Consider the following 20,409-nt stretch of genomic DNA (forward strand, 5'->3'; position numbering starts at 1 on the left):
CAACAACGAGGGTGTTGAGTCAATACTTGACACAGCCCACCTCCCCAGTACCAGGAATGGCTCATACTTCCTGCCCTTCAGGAAGGCCAGGAAAGCTCATGCCACTCCACACCAGTGAAGTTTCTAAAGCAATCCGTCATGCCCCGTTTGTTATTTGTGAACTGGACGCCAATGGGGGGGGGGGGAGCTAGGGTTTCCAACTCCCACTTCGGAACTATCTGGAGATTTGGGTGGCGTTTGCTGAGTGGAGCGGGCAGGGTATAATGCCATAGAGTCCACTTCCCAAATCAGCCATTTTCTCTAAGGAGACTGATTTCCATAGTCTGGAGATCAACTGTAATGTGAGGTGATCTCCAGCCCCCGCCCGGAGGTTGGTAACCACACGGGCGGCACCGCTCAGCTAAGCAGCCGCCCACGCGAGGCTCCCAGCGACCCTTCCGCCGTCTTCCCTAGGCCTCCCTCCACAACGCGCATGCTCCGTGCTTCGCCTCGCATCCCTGATGGTCGCGCAGCTCGGCTCCTTCGCCGCCTGGCCCTCAGTGGCCGCGTCCGCCAGCCCGGCTGAGGCGTGGTCTCCGCCTCTTCCTCGCCCTGTCTGCAGACGCCTCTTTTCCAGCCCCCCACCCCGGTTTGCCCCGAGAAAACTCGGGCCGACCACGGCGAGCGTCGGGCTATGAGGCAGGGGGGTGGGGGAAACGAAAGCGGCTCCTCTTCTCCCTCGGCATGGCGGGGCGTCGGGGCGCGGGAGGCGGGGGAGGGGCAGGCTTGGGGGAAGCGCTGCCGTCGTCGTCGTCGTCGTGCTGCGGCGGAGGAGCCGCCGCGGAGCCCGCCCGCGAGCTCTTCGAAGCCTGCCGGAACGGCGACGTGGAGCGCGTGAAGCGCCTGGTGCGGCCGGAGAACGTGAACGGCAGAGACACGGCCGGCAGGAAATCCAGCCCCCTCCATTTCGCCGCAGGTACGACCGGCAAGGCCGCGGCCAGCCCTTAGCGGCCCCCTCTCCCCCTCCGGGGTGGCTGCAGCCTTGCTGGGGGTCGGGGGGTTTCTTCCCTCCCCTTTCCTCGGAGGGGGAGGGGTATTTGTTTATCTTGAGGCTTGAGCGGAAGGAGGGGATCATTTTCCCAGCGGCCTCTTCGGTCTCGTCCAGGCTTTGTGTGCTGCAGACGAACGGTGGAGAGTAGCATCGGTACCCAGCATTTGCCGGATGGAAATATGGGCGCAGGATTATGGCTCGAAAATTAGGCCTCTCTCTCCCTCCTCCCCCTATGGGGGGGGGCTGTTCCAGGATGTCACACAGATAGAGGAAGCGAACAAGTGGTGGTTTGGTATGGGCTTTCAACAGACCCGGGGTATTAGGGGGGAAATGCATCTCTGGTAAAGTAGTCAAGTATTTAAGTGGCCACTGTGGTAATATTATATTTAAAAAGTAGTAAATGGGTTTCATCTCACATGGAACTACAACTTTTCAATGTTTTGTGTTAAATGTCTTTTTCCATATGTTACATGGTGAGACATGGATGTTTATACGGTTGTTTCATATACATGTGTTACACTTTTCTTACATGGAAAACATCTCTGTAGGGGGGAAAGCCTACATAGCTTGTAGACTCTGATATATTTACACATATGTTGGAGTCTGGTCAGTTTCTCAGCATATATGCCCTTTAGTAAAATACACATATGTACCATTGCATAAGGGGTGAGAAATAAAAGGATTTTGATATGTGCAAACGTTCACCTATGTAACAGTTTTCATTGGGAACAGAAAGGCCTTGTGCTTGAGCACTCATTTATGTGAGAACTGGTTTGGCCACTGTAGTGGGCAGGAGTAAACTATTCCCCCATTCAAGTTTGCTTGGTATTATAAGACCTTTTATCTACCTATCCATTACACTCTTCCTGTACGGAGTTTGAGGCAATGTGCATGTTTCTTCCCTCGCCCATGTTAACCTTTTTTATCTTTACAACATCTAGAAAGTAGATTATGCTGACAGAATTAAGACAGTTGAGTGGGGATTTGAAACTGCATCTCCCAAGGCCCAGTCTCAACTGCAGTCAGTATGGCACATGCTAACAACTGAGACTCTTATCTGCAGTGTAGGAATATTACTGATTTGTTTTACATGGCTAATATAAGGATTTCTTAAGGAAAGTCATAATGCACTGGATACTCTAAAATATTATTTAAACTCTAAAAAAACATGCATGTTCAGTTCAGCTCTGGCCCAACCACAGGGGAATACTTAGCAACCATCTGGGTCACAAAACTCCTTAGCAACAAATGTCTTGACAAGAGAGCTGCTACCCTACACCTCAGTATATGGTGGAGGAAGAAGTGAAAAGCATGACAGATAAAAATTCAGTTCCTTAATATTTCAGTGTGCTATTGTTGTGTAAATACAGAATGCAGTAGTAAAATATAAGTAAGACTGGGATTGGAATAATCCTGGAGTGGCAGAAAAGATGAGTTTTTATGTGCTCCAGGGTTGAACCATGGCATTTAAGACAGACCTTTGGAGTGCAGCATTATTCAAATTGCCTCTTACATTTATCTGCATATATATACTGCTTTTTTTTCTTATGCTCTGTGGGCCATCATACAGACTATAATATGTATTCAAGTTATATAGGTGTCCAATTCTTGTAAGAATAATGCCCTCTGCTTCCTTTTTATTGTGTGGACTTGTGTATGTAAGCTTATTTGAATCTTCTCTGTACGGTCTGTTTAAAGTATATTATAAGATGACCAGTGGTGCAACCAATAAAGTAGTAATTCCCTGTTTTTATTATGGCATTAGCTTTTGAGGGCTAGAGTCCATTTTGGTAGATACATGAAGCCCTTTAAGTGGATAAGAACACAAAAGAGTAGCCATGCATGTGGTTTCCAATAGTGGCCAGTCAGATGCTCAGGAGATATATACCCTGAATGAGGTACATCTAGCTGAAAGAAGTTTTAAAGTTTGGTTCAAAATGTCAAGAAACCTAGTATTGTGCCTCTAGAGCTCAAATAAAGTGGAATAAGAGCCAGTCAGCATGGCTCACACCCAGTTTAATTAGATGACATTCATTTTGTTAGGTTTATGCTCTGGCTCTTCATAGCAACTGGAATTATTTACTGGGAAGTTCTAGCTTACTAAAGTGAACAAATTGTCCCACATTAGTATTTATCAATCTTGCTATGCCAGATCACCACTAGTTGCTTCCATTTGGGAATGGATTTCACCCACTCTGATTGGATTTGTACTCATTTGATCTTATTTGGATGTTTTTGAGCTTTTCTCCACTCAATACAAACCCAAAGTGTCTTACAATGTCAAAAAACAACAGAAAACCATCAAACTTCACAAATATTACTCTTCATCACCAGACTAGTTCAAAAGCAATGCAGGCAATAGATGAGCTGTGGCAGGGAGTGATAACAACTAAGTGATAATTAATGCAGTTGCTCCTCAAGAAGGCAGGCACTTACTCCCTTTAGGAGGCAGCTTTCTTTATAGTTCAAGAGCTGGAGGGGAGAATGATCAGATTCTAATTTTGCGTGATATGTTGACAACTCGTCTGTTGTGTGCATTGCTTGGACTTTTGGTCTACTTTTGTTAAAAAATAGCTACTTCCTTCTCTATATCTTCAGGGTATTTACACCTACCTGCTGAGGGTACCTCATTATTCGTCTAACAAAGTGGGTTCTGGCCTGCTAAAATTTATGCTGCAATACATTTCTCAGTCTTTAAGGGTTTTTTTACCATGGCAGATTAACATGGCCAGTGAGCATAAATCAGCAGCTTCTACAGTGCACAACAATGAGAAGACAAGTTACTACACTTGTAAAAGAGAAAAAGTACATAGGGTACTTGTCATGTGGCCCTGATCCAAATAAGTGAGTTGTTACTGACCCAAGTCCCTGCAGCTTCCCATGTCTCAACACGTTTCTGCCATTGGTTGACATAGGTTTCAAGATTGTTTTTCCATGGTGTTCTCCACCTCCCTTTCTTGTACAACTGATCTCAAAACATTCTTCCTTCCTTCTTCTTTATCTCCCACAACATTTCTTTATTTCAGTTTTTACCGTCTATCTTGCTTTTCCTCCAAGGAGCACAAATTGGTATAAATGATTCTCACTTCCATTTTATCCTCTGGTTAAGTTGAGAGAATGTGACTGATCCATGATCACCCAGCTTAGTTTCATGGCTATCAGATTTTGAACTCCGTTCTCTCTGTGTCCTGAATTTGAGATGTTATCTTTTATACTGTTTTGAGCATAGATGAGGTTGAGAGCGACTTCTTGAAACTGTCTAGTGAAGATAAGGTCTGCAAGGGATAGCCAAATTAATTTATTAGTGCCATAATTTTAGTTAATCTTTCATGTGTCTTGCTGTGAAAAATATAACTTATCTTACTTGATTGCTGTGATTAGTAAAAGCTCAGTATGAGAAACTTAGAGAGCAATCCTAAGCACTTCTACTCAGAAACAAGTCTTCTGTTATTCAGTGAGACTTACTCCTACAAAAGTGCCCTTAGGATTGCCCTGATAATGTGCTGGAGTTAAGGCAAATTTTATTTTTCAGAGGTTGACAAGTTAAAATCCATATTTTGGACAACAGTTTCTAAAATCTCTGGGATATTATCCTGTGATATTGGCCCTATGAAATAACAGAACAAAATTCAAGTCCAGTGGCACCTTTAAGACCAACAGTGTTTTATTCACTGTATAAGCTTTCGTGCACACACACACTTCTTCAGATACAATGACATGGAAGTTAGCAGTCCATTCACATAAGTAGAGTGTGAGCAGCCCAAATATATGGACTAGTAACTTCCATTTCAATGTATCTGAAGAAGTGTGTGTGTACACGAAAGCTTATATCTTGAATAAAACTTCATTGGACTTAAAGTTGCCACTGGACTCAAATTTTGTTCTGTTGCTTCAGACGAATAGAAATGTCGTTCTGTTACTTATGAAATAAGTATTGGTTATTTCCTTTATATGAATAAGAAGAGTGAGATGTGGTTCTTTGTTAAGTTGGAATATGAATTTATGCAAGACTTTATACACAGAAGTATTTGTATTAGAAGTGACACTGCGTCATTAAACAGATATATGAAATTATGTTAAAAAATAAACTTGGTATGAAATTCAGGAAGTACAGGGTGAAATTCAAATGTAACCAAGAGGAGCATGAGGACATTCACAATAGCAGTGATTGGCTATTTCTCCAGTTTTGCTAAGCAAATTAAAACCTGTACTCTCTAGGAAACTGTTTCCTTTAACCTCTGTGTGTATATAAATATGCATCTCCATGTTCTAAACTATATTAATAATTGTATCTTCTGTACCAGCTTATAGAATGTAAATTAGGGCTATACCACTTGCAAATCATTAACCCAAATGTTGTCAGCCTAAGCCATGTGGCAATGCACAGGGAGTTGTGAAACTTTCTGCTGCCTGTTTGGGGTATACAGTGGGATGTGGGGTTGGTGAAATTATAAAGTATAATGCATGGATAAAAAGGCCCAGCCCCCAATATTTTTGAGCCTGCAGACACCTTTGGAATTCTGACACAGGGTGGTGTGCACAACCACAAAACAGCTGCCACGGGAGGGGGAGCCAACTAGAGTGTCAAGGAGTGAGATAACGCATAACTTTGATAGTAACTCTTCAGCGTTGCAGGAAGAAGCTCTGCTTAACAGAATAGCTTTTTAGAAGGACATAATGTTGGTCACTTTGATTCACGCAGAGAAGATCCTTGTGTTGTGGCGGGAGCTGCTGCCAAAGCAGTCTTTGAAATCTACACAGCCAGTCGTATCTGCAGTGGCCAATGAAAAGCCCTGGTGGGCTCCATGGTGCCCACAGGTGCCATGTTGCAGACCTCTGGATAGAAGGCTGTGGATGTGTTTCACTTAGGTCCCAAGTAAGACTTCTATAATTCTAATGAGCATACAGTCCAACCCTGTGCATGTTTATTTGGAAGTAAGGTAGCAGGAGTGAGGGGCCCAAGTCCATTTGGAGATTAAATAACTTGTTGTGACCTCTGAATGCAACTTCTGTTTCTTCATCAGTCTTTATTTTTTGTTGGGGCCACTAGTAAGTTCAAGATACCTTTTCCAGTTTATTGCACATTTGGAAGCTATCAGGCAGGACTGGCAAACTGGACTTCCTTGTTTCTTTCTAGCTATCTACTTCTGATAGTTAAACTGTTTATTTCAGGTTTCGGTCGGAGGGATGTAGTTGAATATTTGCTTCAAACTGGTGCTAATGTTCATGCACGAGATGATGGAGGCCTCATCCCACTTCATAATGCCTGCTCTTTTGGTCATGCTGAAGTTGTCAATCTTCTCCTGCGCCATGGTGCAGATCCTAATGCCCGGGATAATTGGAACTACACACCTCTTCATGAAGCAGCCATTAAAGGCAAAATTGATGTCTGCATAGGTAATATCTAAAACTCTGCGGTGACTTTTTTTTTATAAAGCTATATAAGACTAATTCAGTTTCTTAGTTTCTATGTTTTCAAACCATCAGTGCTTTTCTGTAGGACTGAGGAGCAGTTGGTATGGACTAAACTGCTTTAAACTATAATCATGCTGAAAGACCAAGTTGTTCAAATGGTTGAATAGGGATGGGCATGAACCTGGAAAATGTGGTCTGGTTTGTGGCCCTGCAAACCATGTTTAAAGGGACCACAGTCCCTTTAATCGGGGTTTGCAGAAGCCGGAAAAACAGTGGAGCCCACAGCTTGCTCCCCGCTGTGGGGTGAGGAGGCACTCCCTGCCGCTAAGAAGTTTGGGCTGTCTTGTGCAGTTCCTTTAAAGCATTACTCCAGTCTAAGCGCATTGATTTCAGTGGTCTTAGATTATGGTAACTCTTCATAAGACTGTACTGTTAGAGTTGTCAAGTCCTGATTTGGTATTGCATACTTATTAAAAGCTTCTGTCACAGGATTTTTAAAACCAGTGTTGTTGCTGTTTTTAGTGCTGTTGCAGCATGGTGCTGATCCAGTTATCCGTAATACAGATGGAAGAACAGCGCTGGACTTAGCAGATCCATCAGCAAAAGCAGTGCTTACTGGTAAGGGATGACTTCTTTAATTCCTATGGTTTGAGTCCAGTTCGGCTACCTTCTGCATTTGTTTCCTAGTTTTATTGCATACTAACATGACTCCCTCCCCATATGGAAGAACAGGTAGTTGCAGGGGTAGCTTCAGATTCTTCCTTACTACACACATGCATCTAAAGTTGTTGGCTGTAAAGCTCTAGTTGTCTGTGGGCTTCTGCTTTGCTAGATCACATCGTAAGCTGAACTGGTAAACAAGAGTGTTCTTTCTCATAGTTCAAACAGTGTTTTGACCTATGATTGTACCAAGGATATTTCAATAGAAACTTAACTTTGTGATAACACCAGATATCCATTTGTGGTGTACTGGTTAGGAGCGCAGGCTGTAATCTGGGAGAACCGGGTTTGATTCCCCACTCCTCCACATGCAGTTGCTGGTGTGACCTTGGGACAGTCACAAGTTCTTTCAGAGCTCTTCTCTCCCAAACAATTCTCAAGAGAGCTCTCTCAGTCCCACCTACCTCACACGATGTCTGTTGTGGGGAGGGGAAAGAAGATTGTAAGCCACTCTGAGACTCCTTTAGGTAGTGAAGGGCGGGGTATAAATTCAGTCTCTCCTTCTTCTTCAACAAGCATCTAGTAGTATCCTTTGCTGACTTGAGAAAGCGTGCTAGAAAAAAGTAAACTTCGGTGGTGTGGTGTGGTACAAAAGAGTGCCTACTTGGTTTCAACAATCCAGAAGTAAAAACAGTATTAGCAGCTTGTTTGTTATCATGCAGCCACAGGCAGTCTTTGGAAGGACTATTCAAAGCCAGTAACCAGCTTTCAAGATTGAGTTGCTTTTCATTTGTTGGTTTCAGACTTTAACTTTGCTGTGTGTATGAATATCATTTATAGAGTGATGTAAAAACAGTTTTGTTGCCTGCCTTTGTTCAGCAATTTCCAATCTCATACGATAATTAATACTACTTTGAGCATTTCCTAAGATTAACAAAAATAATTAGATTATAAAGATGTTAAATGTGTACTTAAGTAAATAAGAAAATGCCAATCTTCACTTTAATTTTAGGTGAATACAAGAAAGACGAACTCTTAGAAAGTGCCAGGTATGTATTAGTGTGACAGATTGAAACTCACATTAATGTACATATTCAAGTCTTCTGAATGTTGAGGCCTGAAAGACAAGGAGATAAGCTTTAACTGGAAGACTTTGAGTGATCACGTGCATCATAGAAGCTATTCTGATTTCAAAGGTGTGCAGTGAAGAACTAAAAAGTTGCTAATATCTGGTTTGTGCACTAAATCCTGGAAACATATTTTTTAGAAGCCAGAAATACATAGAGCAGAGCTTAGAAGACCAAAGAATAATTCCTACCCAGATAACATCATGGAATTTATTATTTGGACAATTTATTGTTTACTTTATTTATACCTCACATTTCTACCCAGTGGGGACCCAAACTGGTTTACAAAGTTCTCCCCTTTTCCGTTTTATTTTATTTTCCTATTAAGTTCATTTTGGAAATTCAACACAAAAAGCAGTTTATGGAGGGATATTGTCTTCTAAATAATAAAATATCCAGCTGTAAATAGGCTTCTGTGTGGTTGTTTCTGTGTCAAGGGCTGAATTTTTAGTTTCAGCTTTGTAAGAGGTGTTCATCCCATTGCTATTTCAAGAGTTTAGTCCCATTTTTAAACATCATTTTGGAAATTTATTTTTAACAGATACTTTTCTAATTAGCTTGGAGCATTCAAGCTTATGTTTAAGTGGTTAGAAATGAGATATTTAGTAATAACTAGCTGTAAATATTTGCTACAAATGTCTTCTCCTGCAGTATATTTTTTCTTCTTGCTGGATCTGTGCATAAGACAGTGTTAAGGGAGAAGAGGAGGTTATTGATATTTTTCATAACTCTGTATTTCTGTTCATAGCTAAAAGTTAGTTATGTTATGGCTGTGCATTGTTGTCTGCTGAATAAAATAAAGTCTAATGATATGCCCGCAAGAAATTCAGGAGTATTTAATTATCTTTCAGGAGTGGAAATGAAGAAAAGTTGATGGCCCTTCTCACACCACTAAATGTCAATTGTCATGCAAGTGATGGCAGAAAGGTATTCTGCTTTTAAAAATACATATTTGAGAGTAATTTCATTTTAAAGAATTAATTGAGGTTAAAATATAATCTATGCTAAATATAATCTAAATATAATATGAAATAAGTATAATATAACCTGTAGTCTTAAAGACATTTGACTTGTTTAGAGTTGTCAATTGGGTTATATTGTGGTTCAGGATTGTTTACTAGAAGTAGAAATCTAGTTTTGGTGACAATGTAGCGTGTCTGGAGCAGTGTTCCCTCTAAGCTGAGTTAGCTAGCTCACAGTTTTTTAGCCTCCAGCTCACACATTTTTGTCTTCGCTCAGGAAGGATGGCTCCAGAGCAAACTAATTTATGCAGCAGCCAAATTGCTCGCTCACAGCTTTAATGCCAGTAGCTCTCAAAGTAGAATTTTTGCTCACAAGACTCCACAGCTTAGAGGGAGCACTGGTCTGGAGCTCCTTGGTTGTAATATAAGCCAGGGGGTCTATGAATGCTGTTTCTTGCTGAGTAACATTCATAGCTGTTTATCTTATTAGAATATTGCTGTCTTGAAACTGCATTGGTAAAACAGTAACAAGGAATCTACTGTAGAGAGCATGCAAAGTTTTAATTTGTTAAAATATCTGTATAGCTGTAAAAACACTGATGCGTTAAATATCACTAATCACTTTCGATAAGCAGTGCTAGTGTTTCTGGGAAGGGCGTGTCTGTTGCAATTTGTTCTTCATTCGAGTTCTACTTACATTTCTTTATATAAGCTCTTGAGAGTACAGGAAACTTTGGTTTGTGTAGAGGCTGCAGGTAGAGGTTTTCATTTTTTCTCTGATTCAGTGTGTAGTCTTCAAATTTACCTTGCCAATTCCACGGAAAATAAATATTTAAAAATCTCTCCTTATTCTTTAATTTGAATATTGCTATTAAAAACTTGAAGGAAAAGGTATTTTATATACATACCAGTTGAAGAACTAAACTACGGAAGGAGGAGGGGGCAGAGCTATCATCTGTGTCATATCAGTCATGAGCAGAACCACTTAGTCTGGTATCTGCCATGCTATAACGTAGAATAGTTTCACTTGGTAACTGATTGCTGAATTTCTTTGTTTAATTGTTGGATTTAATTATTCTTTTATTTCCAGTCAACTCCTTTACATTTAGCAGCCGGTTATAACCGTGTTAAGATTGTACAGCTGTTGTTACAACATGGAGCTGATGTACATGCTAAGGATAAGGGGTGAGTATGTTTTGTGGGATGGGGCTGTGACTTTCAGATTTAATTAAAGTATAAGGGGGGGGGACCCTTCCAGGATTCCTAGCCAAACTGGCTGGGAGAAAAATGGCTTCCTGACCCCAAAGTGGCAATTAGCATTTTCCTGGGCATGTAAGAAAGGACCACAATAACTAAGCACTGATGCAACCCTTCCTGCCCTCCCTTCTAATGATCTGCCTAAATTCACAGAATCAGCAGTTCTGTCAGATGGCCATCTAGCCTCTGTTTAAAAACAGAGATCCCACCCCCTCCTGAGGAAGTCTGTTCCACTGAGGAACCGCTCTAACTTTCAGGAAGTTCTTCCTAATATTTTATCCAAAAACTCTTTTGATTTAATTTCAGCATGTTGGTTCTGGTCTGTCCTTCTGGGGCAACAGTAGACAACTCCACACCATCTATATGACAGCCCTTCAAGTACTTGAAGATGTTTATCATATCACCTTTCAGTTGTCTCCTCTCCAGGCTAAACATACCCAGCTCTTTCAACCTTTCCTCATAGGACTTGGTCTCCACACCCCTCACTGTCTTCATTGCCCTCCACTGGACACATTCCAGCTTCTCCCAGACTATCTGGTTTTTCTTCTGTCAGATGGACATTTCAGTGGGTTTTAAATATCAATTGTGAATAATTATCAACTATGGTTAAGTGTTCTTGAAAACAGTTTCTGTGTGTTTACTGTGCTCGTGTACTCTTAACAGAAACGTTGTTCATTTTTCAGAGACCTGGTACCACTTCATAATGCTTGTTCCTATGGTCATTATGAAGTAACAGAACTTCTAGTGAAGGTTAGTTTCTTAAATCTGTTATTTTAGAAAGCTATTTTGATTAATTTTGAACATGCAGTTTTAAGGGAAAGTATTTAAGACTTAACTTGTTTCTCAGTCTAGCTAGATTAGTTTTTCAAAACGGCTCTGATGAGGTTCAGATTTTGTTTTGAAGTAAAACAACTTAGTGAGTAAAATGATAGGCTGCATTTAGGTAGAACTGGGATTTGTAGAACTGCCACTTCTCCTATTTATGGACTTTTCAGTTTAACACATAATGCTGCTTTCATTTTTAAAGTATAAAATGTCTAATGAGAGACTGTGAGTAAACATAGCAGATGGAAATATTGAAAGTTAAAACTGTATTTGTATATCTGAAAATGGGTTTGGGGATGTGATTGCAGGGAGGAGTCACTGTGCCATTGCACTAGTTGTAAGGACTTTCTTGTGCTTGCATGGTTATAATTGTTGTGCTTGCATGGTTATAATTGTTGGCTTTGAAAACTCAGGTTCAAATCTACTCCTGTTCTAAAGCTTTCCAAGTTGCCTTAGGCCACATGCCAGTGTCTCATCATGCAGTTAAATTGTCATTTTGGACTTTTCCCAAAGTTCAGTCCCTGGAATCTGCAGTTAAAAGGAATAGGTAGTAGTGGATGTGAAATACTTTTCTCTTGAGACCTTGGGGAGATGCTGCCTGTTAGAGTAGACAATACTGACCTTCATAGACAAAGGGTCACTATAAGGCAGCTTCATGTGTTCATGTGCCCTGCATTTTTTGGAGCAAGAGTGCAATGCAAATATAATATCATGTATGGTTTCTAGTCAGTTGTTTTCATGAGTTTTTGTTTGTTTGTTTTTAACTTGCTCATGCTTTTCTTTCCCTATGATATCAGTAACTTACTACAGTATGAGAAACTAAAGTAACAAAACATGATTCTCTTTCCTTCCCTAGCATGGAGCATGTGTAAATGCAATGGATCTGTGGCAGTTTACTCCACTGCATGAAGCAGCTTCTAAGAACAGGGTAGAAGTGTGTTCTCTCTTGCTCAGCTACGGTGCTGATCCCACATTGTTAAACTGCCATAATAAGAGTACCATAGACTTGGCCCCAACACCACAGTTAAAAGAAAGACTGGCATGTAAGTACAAGGAAAATATGAAAGTGAATAAGCTATTTTATTTTTTTTTAGTTTTCAGCAGATAGCTACACATTTTGGGCTTACAAGCATTATTTGTAGTTACTTCCTTCCTCGCCCCTCCCAGACCCTTTAGTGTGCATGTATCATTGTAGGAGTATCTCATCTGTGAATTGGTGCTGTGTTTCAGAAATAGGATGCTTTCGAGGCACAATAGTAAGTCAGTGATTGCCCTGCCTCTTGAGATTCGGGGATAGTTTGCAATGTGACACTCTGAGTGTAGTAGATCAGTTTTGACTTGTACAACTGTCGGGTTCACAAAAATGCTAATTTGTTCTCTTTAATTGTAAATGGAAATAAAAGATCCTTTGTCTCCTACCATTAAAATGCTGCATCAATCATAGTTTTTGTAAGCTTCCCACTTAGTAGAGAGCTTTCACTTCATTTCTCTGCTTGGGTAGGGTGTGCTACAGAGGGTTGGTAGGACAAAGGATACCTAAGTAACTATATGAGTATTTTAGCAAGGTTCCTCTAAAGGAGGACATAAAATTTTTAAAAATCTTCTAATAGAATTAAGAAGTTTAAGCCATAATGTTCAATCGTTCAAGAATGTTCTTTAAAAAAAAAAGTAGATACAGGGACAGGCCCATAGCCGGGATCTTTTTGTTCAGGGGGGCATTTAAGTTTTTAAGGGGGTAGTTAAATTATAGCTAATTAAATTAATCTGTATGCCTGTCTTTAAAGAGGGAGGCTCTGAGCAAATGTAGCCGTTCCTAGAAAACAACAGCTCAAAGGGCATTTAATTGCCTTCAGAAGGTATTTAAATGCCTTTTGAGCTCCCTTCCATGGTACAAGAAAGCTTAGAAAGGCACTCAAGGGTAGTACCTTCAGCACTTCTCTAGTCATCCCCCTTTCTGCTAGCCCAGTCCTGCTGTATACCACCTAGGTCATGCAAATTAATTTGCATGTTTCTCAAAAGCTCACAGGAATGCTTTTGAAAGACTCACCATGACCTAGGTGGTATACAACGGGACTGGGCTAGCAGAAAGGGGGATTACTGGAAATGTATTGAAGGTTCCAACCTTGAGTGACCTTCTAAGCTTTCTTGCCCTGTGGAAGGGAACTCAAAAGGCATTTAAATGACTTCCGAGCTGTCTTTTCCCAGGTCCCATGACCCCCCCCCCCCAAATTCCACAGTGGAAGGGAGAGGGAAGCCCAAGGGCAAACTGTGGCACTCTCGCCCTGGCTGCCACCAGAGGCCCCCCCCCCCAAAAAAAATAAGGTTTATGGTATAGTTATTTGTGAAGCGGGGTTTTTAATTAAGGGGGCAGGGTCCCCAAAATAACCCACTGTAGCTACGGGCCTGACAGGAACTGTGGTAAACACACAACTACTGACTTTGAAAATAGGGAGAATCATGTTTTCAAGTATACACCCATGTAAAATGCATGTTGATAGAAAACTAAGGATGCTTGTTGAAGAGCTTTTTTCATGGGGTTGAAAAGAATACTACTTTAGTAGAAGCAGAATATTCTCATGGTAATATTTGAGATTGTTATGTCATAAAACCTGCTTACTCTTTCAGATGAATTCAAAGGTCACTCACTACTACATGCAGCAAGGGAATCTGATGTAGCTCGTGTGAAAAAACACCTCTCTCTCGAGATTGTAAACTTCAAGCATCCCCAGACTCATGAAACTGCCTTGGTAATACAAACATGTAGTGTTGTTACGACTAAGCTAAGTGATTAGACCAGCTTCAGAATTAGATGAGTTTTAAATGGATAGTTTCTCTTTTAAACTATTTCTGTAGTTATACAGGTTAGTTTGAAATATATGTATTCCAGTTTTTCACCAACATAGTCTTCAAGGTGTCTTATACAAGCCTTTTTTTAAGTGACTGTGGCTAGGGCCATGTTCTAACTTGCCTTGTTCTTCTGTAGCGATGGTTCTTCCCACCCATTTATTGATATTTCCTTAAACCCAGAGTAGTGTTTAAACAGAAAAGGATTAGATCTGGGCAAGTGTTCTGGAGAAGTAGATGTGTCTGTGTCCACTGGATGGGGATCAGGCATCAGACAGACCTATCCATCCCACCTAAGCTATCATGCAGACTTCTGATCGGCTTAGCTCATGAATAATGTTCTCGTAATCATTATTGATTTGTTATATATTTCATCTGGGGTTCAGTTATCATGTTTTTTGTTACAAGTGGGAGATTAAGCCTTGTCCCAAGTGCCTTTTGTGTCTAGAGCCTTCTGTTGCTTCTTCTCCAACTAATAATTAATCATTCTTGGCATAGTCATATAATGATGGGCAGTGCTGAAAATCGCAGTAAAATACTCAGGGTGCCTTAACAGGTGTTTTTTAGATACAGTACTGAGGCAGATTACTACATGTTACAGATAAAATGAAGTTGATGCAGACTGTAAAGAATGTGTTGTTGAAGCCAAAATTTGATATATTGCATGGTACTTTTAAAACCCAGATAGAGAGGGGGAATGATGGGGGGGGAGGGATAATGAAAGTTAAACACTCAAATACTTAGATTTCCCTCCAAAAAAAAATCTAAGAGGAAATTGCACTTGTCAACTAATATGAAGGCCATTTTCTTGTGGTAAGCAGTTCTGTGGTTATAGTAGACAATATAATTCTTTAGAGGATGTCAAAGTATTAAGGATTGCTAATACAAGCTAATGTTCTGTTGGAATATTTATGGGGAAAATACGTTTTGCAGTAGGAAACTTAGCATTATAATTTTAGGCACGCTAGATCAAGTTTGCATGTTAAAGATTAAAAATTGTGCATGTGTCAAGAGCAGAGTTGCACTTTGGAATGGATTCGTGTTGAAATTAGGTCAAGGATCCTGATAGTCTTTGAAATAAAATGTACTATTAAACTTGTTGGGATTTTATTAATGCTTCTAGTACTCTTATGCTTTCAAGGAATGGTGTAGTTTTTAGCGACTTTCCTCAGTATTGCTGAGCCATATCCTAATGCTGAGGTATAAATATATTTATTAAAAGTATCAAAGTTCTAGTTCCTCTTGATGTTGCAATGTTTTCATTGCAAGATGATCAGCAAGTAATGAAATTATTTCATATTTAAATAGCACTGTGCTGCTGCATCTCCATATCCCAAAAGAAAGCAAGTGTGTGAGCTGCTTCTAAGAAAAGGAGCCAACATCAGTGAGAAGACAAAAGAGTGAGTTAACTTATACATTAATAATCAACAGTCAGTCACAGAAAGCTAAATGGAAAGCGTCATTAGTTCTTTCTCTCTCTCTTTAAGCTTCCTGACACCCCTCCATGTGGCATCAGAAAAAGCTCATAATGATGTTGTTGAAATACTTGTGAAACATGAAGCAAAGGTATGAATTACTTTTAACATAATTAGACAGGTTTCCGTAAGTATTGAAAAAAATCTCATATAGCTTTTATAATTTATTTTTTTTAAAATCAAATGTGTACCTTCTGTGACTAGTTCTGTGTCATATTTTGGCTGCTGTGTAGAGCTTGGTGAAAGTTCTTGGGAAACCTTTCGGAGTATTTTGGGGCATTTGTTAGCTTGCCTGTTCTTTCTTTGATCAGAAAGTGACTGAGGGAGCAGAAACTCTCATTCTCCATCCAAAACAGTCAGGTTTATTGTGTTGTGTGACAAATTATAATTAAAAATTGTTCCTTAGACAAAGTCTCAGTTTTTGTGCAACTGCAGGATTCTGTGATCTCTCTAGGTCAATGCGCTGGATAATCTTGGCCAGACATCTCTACATAGAGCAGCACACTGTGGGCATCTGCAGACCTGCAGGCTGTTGTTGAGCTCTGGTTGTGATCCATCAATTGTGTCGCTGCAGGGATTTACAGCCTCTCAAATGGGAAATGAGAGTGTTCAACAGTTATTACATGGTAATACACAAAATGCTTTTTTTGCATTCAGATTTTCTTTTTCGGTTACATTGCCTGCATCAGCTCCCTTAAAGAGTATAACTGTTAGAGAAGGAGGATAATTGAGTTTGAGTATTTGGCAAGAGTAGACTATACTCGGAGGAAGACGACTGAATACTTCGTTTATCCATTGAACACATAGCTCATCTCCTGACAAGAGTTTTGAGGGAACCTCTAAACAGAAGCAGCAGCTTCATGATTCCTTCGAAATTGTCCAAAATGCTTTATTAATCAGGGTTGGAGGCAGGGCAACAGGTATTCATTTTGAAGCAACCTGTTTTATCTTGTGTCTTTTCCAAAACATAATTCCTTGTCCGTTTCTTAGAGTCATCCCACCTAATAAAGTTCTGTCTAGAGCTATGTGTGCATATGAAATTGTGTGTGTTTCAGTTGCCGGTTTTCTCATTACTTGGGCATCTTAACCGGTAGTAATTGTTTGGCTATGCGTATATATTATAAATGCTGATGGAAGTTTATTTTAGGAAATAACAATACTTAAATTGTTGACTTTGATTTAAGTCAATAATCTTCTGTTGTGTCCTAATAGAGAATTAAGAATATAAAGTCCTGTATTAATAACAGTTCTCTAAGAGGTGCTGAATGCAAGTCTGTCTCTCTGCGGAGATACCTGAAATGCTGAGCAGTGGCTAGGAGTAATTTGGTTCATTGTAAATACAACCATCAGCCTGGGATACTAACATTGTAGTCAGTATAAGAGCCTAAACATGTATTTTTCCTAAGGGAAATTAGTAAATTTGTTGTTACACAAGTTTATGCGTAAAATTATTTCTTTTACAGAAGGCATCCCTTTAGGCAATTCAGAAGCAGACCGACAGTTGTTGGAAGCTGCAAAGGCAGGAGATGTGGACATAGTAAAAGTAAGCTTATAGCTGCAGTGTATTTTCTCGCTCTGAGAGAGACTGACATCTGTACACTGTGCAGGCTTACTTCTAAAGCAGTTGATTCTCAGGTCTCTTTAGAGATAAGATAATGGTGAAAATGATACAGGGCCCATTAATTGCTGTGAGGTAAACTCAAACACCGTATTTTCTAGGCGGTTTCTGAGTTTGGAAAATTTGATTTTATCATCTGTGAGGCAGCTGGCTAACTAAACTGCTGACTTAGTCACCTGCTAAGATTTCGTTTAAGGCAGAGTACAAAAGGCATACAAAGATATAAAACGGTATGTAAAATACAGAGAGGAGATTCCTGCCATTGCACCACAATTAAGTGAGTGAACCTTCTTGTGGAAGAACTTTGCCTGTCTCTGGAAATGTGGGCATAAATAGATATGTACATTAAAATAGACTTATTTTTGTCCACATGCGTACTGTCATATACTTTAGCCTCCGTTTATCATCTAAACAGTATAAAGAAATGTGGCTGAGCAGTAGTTGTCCTGTCTTCAGAGTAAGTGGGAGGGCTAACCCAGGCATTAAGGTTTGGATCCTAAGCCTTCTTTCTTCTTGCTCCTGTTCATCTGTTGCAGAGGCAGTTCTTCACTGCATACCATGTTGCTCTATTATAACAACGTTTGTGGCTCAGGAAAAGAAATTGTTCTTGTGTGAGTGGAAGTGCCCAAACATCAAAACATTGCCTCCACAACAGAAAAGGGCACTGCACAAGTAGAAACAAAACTTAGGGCTCTCGGCCTAGGACTGCCCAAATGGCACTAGGATAATTACAGAGATTATCTGGAAGTTACATTTAGATTACCATTAGCACAAGGAGTTGTCTGTTCTTCATTACTTCTTCTTTTGAAAAATGCCGAGGAAAATGTTATTCTCTTAGGAGACTTGAAGAGGGTCGTCTTTATAAAGATGCATTTTTAAAAGAAAAGCAATTGGAAATGGTAGTGGCCTTTTATGGTTACATAACCAGCTGCTAAAAGTAAAGTACTAAAACTTAGAAATGAACCAAAGTGCTTTGGTATCTGAGGTGAAAAGTCCAAAGTGGCAGTCCCCTTACCACCAAATAAAAATGTTTGCTCTAGTAATACCCAGAATCTGCTATGACAAGAAGTCGGTCCTGTTGAAAATTCATATGTAAAGTAAACTGAGAGACTGGAGGAAACTGTTTTAGTAATTAATCTGTTTATGCAGAAGGGCAATGATCTGTGGTTCTTTTTGCTTTTTATACCAATAATGTACCTCTTAACTGTGTTCTGCAGAAGTTATGTACAATACAGAGTGTGAATTGCCGGGACATTGAAGGGCGTCAGTCCACACCACTTCACTTTGCTGCAGGATATAATAGAGTGTCGGTGGTTGAATATCTTCTGCAGCACGGTGCTGATGTTCATGCAAAAGACAAAGGGTAAATCCTCTGATATGTGATTTTTAGGATTTGCAGATGTTTTACCTGTGGTAGGAATGGAGGACTTGAATTTTGCAGGCTGACATATGCCTAGACACTTGAGATTCAGATTTGAGCATATAGGTCTGTGTCACTGAGGTCATATATACTCACAACCTCAAGTTGACCTTGAAGATTACCAGAAAGCTTTGGGGGGTGGGCAAGGGGGGGAAGGTTCCTTACCTGGTTCCTGTCTACTGTTTAAAAAATATAGTGCAAATCTTCCCTTTAAAAGTCGTTTAGCTAGTGTGTGTACACATTAGCCTCGGGCACTCTCGAAAAGATTAAGTGTTGTCTTTCTCCCTGAGGTCACTCCATCCGCTCCCAGTCTACTCTATTTTGTTACTGTACCGTTGCAGTTGGCATAGTTGGATCATCTGGCTGATACCCACACCAGAATTTAAATTGTGTAACTTTCAGTGGATGCATTATCTTTGCACTGACTTTCTGAAGTATGTGATCCAAGTCAGCAGTTCTCAGACATTAGAAACACAACAAGGAGCCCCATTTTTTTCAAAAACGTTTAGTATACCCCCTAAGCACTCCCCACACACCACACCACCCCTTTTCAAAGTGTATAAGGCAATCTGCAATATGTCCCATGGAGACATCATAGTGAGCTCCTTATCACCTACACTTTAAAAGCAAGTTTAAGAAAAATGTTTTTACTGACTGTACAAGGTCTACATAGCTAGGGTAGATTTGGTAGGGCTACAACTCAAAAGGCTGTGACACAAATCTTAATCTCACTGCTTGATTGGAACAGACTGTGCAACAGAGACTTCAAAGGGCTGCTGAACTAGGGTGGGAAGGGCCTTCTTAGAAATTGGGGAAGATTTTGTCATTGCAGTTCCAGTATTTTCTGTAATGTATTGAACATGTTCACTAGGCAAAGATTTCCTGATAGCTGTTTGATGCAGATATTTCTGCAATCTTTTCAGAGGCCTTGTCCCTTTGCATAATGCCTGTTCTTATGGGCACTATGAAGTGGCTGAACTTCTTGTTAAACATGGTGCAGTTGTGAATGTAGCAGATCTGTGGAAGTTCACTCCTTTGCACGAAGCTGCTGCAAAAGGGAAGTACGAGATTTGTAAACTTCTGCTACAGGTATGTTTCATATGTGGCTGAAAAGTGTATTATATTTCAGCTCAGTCTATGTTTTTATTTATGCCTTAGAGGCTTTTTAATGCTTGTATAAAAACTTGTTAGTATTGATCCTTTGTATGTGTTACGTATATAAATAGAAACTGACATCACCAGTAGATTGATAGGTATCCATGTTGTATATATGGTTTTCTATTTTGCATTTTTTTCTTCTTTTATGAAATTGAATATATGTATTTCTGTTTTTTGGGTTGGTTTTTTTATGAACAATAGCATGGGGCTGACCCTACAAAGAAAAACAGAGATGGGAATACTGCCTTGGACCTTGTCAAAGATGGTGACACAGATATTCAGGATCTCCTTCGAGGAGATGCAGCTTTGCTAGATGCAGCAAAGAAAGGATGTTTGGCTCGGGTGAAGAAATTGTGTTCCTCTGATAATGTAAATTGTCGAGATACACAAGGGCGACATTCAACTCCCCTGCACTTAGCAGGTTGGTGTTTGCAGGTGTCATAATAGCATGCTCATTTAGTAATAAATTTCTTAGGAAAATTGAAATTTTTGTTGTTTAAAACATCTTAGATTCAAACTACTACTGCTTCTGATTAATATATTGGACTGGGATGCACTTGAGAGCCAGTTTGGTGCAGTGGTTAAGTGCGTGGATGCTAATCTGGGAGAACTGGGTTT

General features: G+C 40.2%; 1 protein-coding gene across 4 annotated transcripts in view; it reads left to right on the plus strand.

Moving 5' to 3' along the window:
• Positions 1–496: 496 nt before the first annotated feature.
• The window catches only part of TNKS2 (tankyrase, TRF1-interacting ankyrin-related ADP-ribose polymerase 2), a 39,328-nt gene continuing 19,415 nt past the window's right edge, over positions 497–20,409 (plus strand). For all 4 annotated transcript variants that reach the window (XM_015406648.1, XM_015406649.1, XM_015406650.1 and 1 more), the window contains exons 1-16: positions 497–955; positions 6,203–6,427; positions 6,968–7,063; positions 8,118–8,154; positions 9,084–9,159; positions 10,285–10,379; positions 11,135–11,201; positions 12,133–12,319; positions 13,902–14,023; positions 15,429–15,520; positions 15,608–15,686; positions 16,050–16,221; positions 17,059–17,138; positions 18,431–18,576; positions 19,557–19,722; positions 19,993–20,212. In XM_015406648.1, the coding sequence (XP_015262134.1) occupies positions 724–955; positions 6,203–6,427; positions 6,968–7,063; positions 8,118–8,154; positions 9,084–9,159; positions 10,285–10,379; positions 11,135–11,201; positions 12,133–12,319; positions 13,902–14,023; positions 15,429–15,520; positions 15,608–15,686; positions 16,050–16,221; positions 17,059–17,138; positions 18,431–18,576; positions 19,557–19,722; positions 19,993–20,212 (2,092 nt within the window). In that variant the 5' untranslated portion in view covers positions 497–723. The remainder of the gene's footprint in view (positions 956–6,202; positions 6,428–6,967; positions 7,064–8,117; positions 8,155–9,083; positions 9,160–10,284; positions 10,380–11,134; positions 11,202–12,132; positions 12,320–13,901; positions 14,024–15,428; positions 15,521–15,607; positions 15,687–16,049; positions 16,222–17,058; positions 17,139–18,430; positions 18,577–19,556; positions 19,723–19,992; positions 20,213–20,409) is intronic.

This window comes from Gekko japonicus, unplaced genomic scaffold, assembly GCF_001447785.1.
Source record: "Gekko japonicus isolate JY-2015 unplaced genomic scaffold, Gekko_japonicus_V1.1 scaffold165, whole genome shotgun sequence".
Taxonomy (NCBI): Eukaryota; Metazoa; Chordata; class Lepidosauria; order Squamata; family Gekkonidae; genus Gekko; species Gekko japonicus.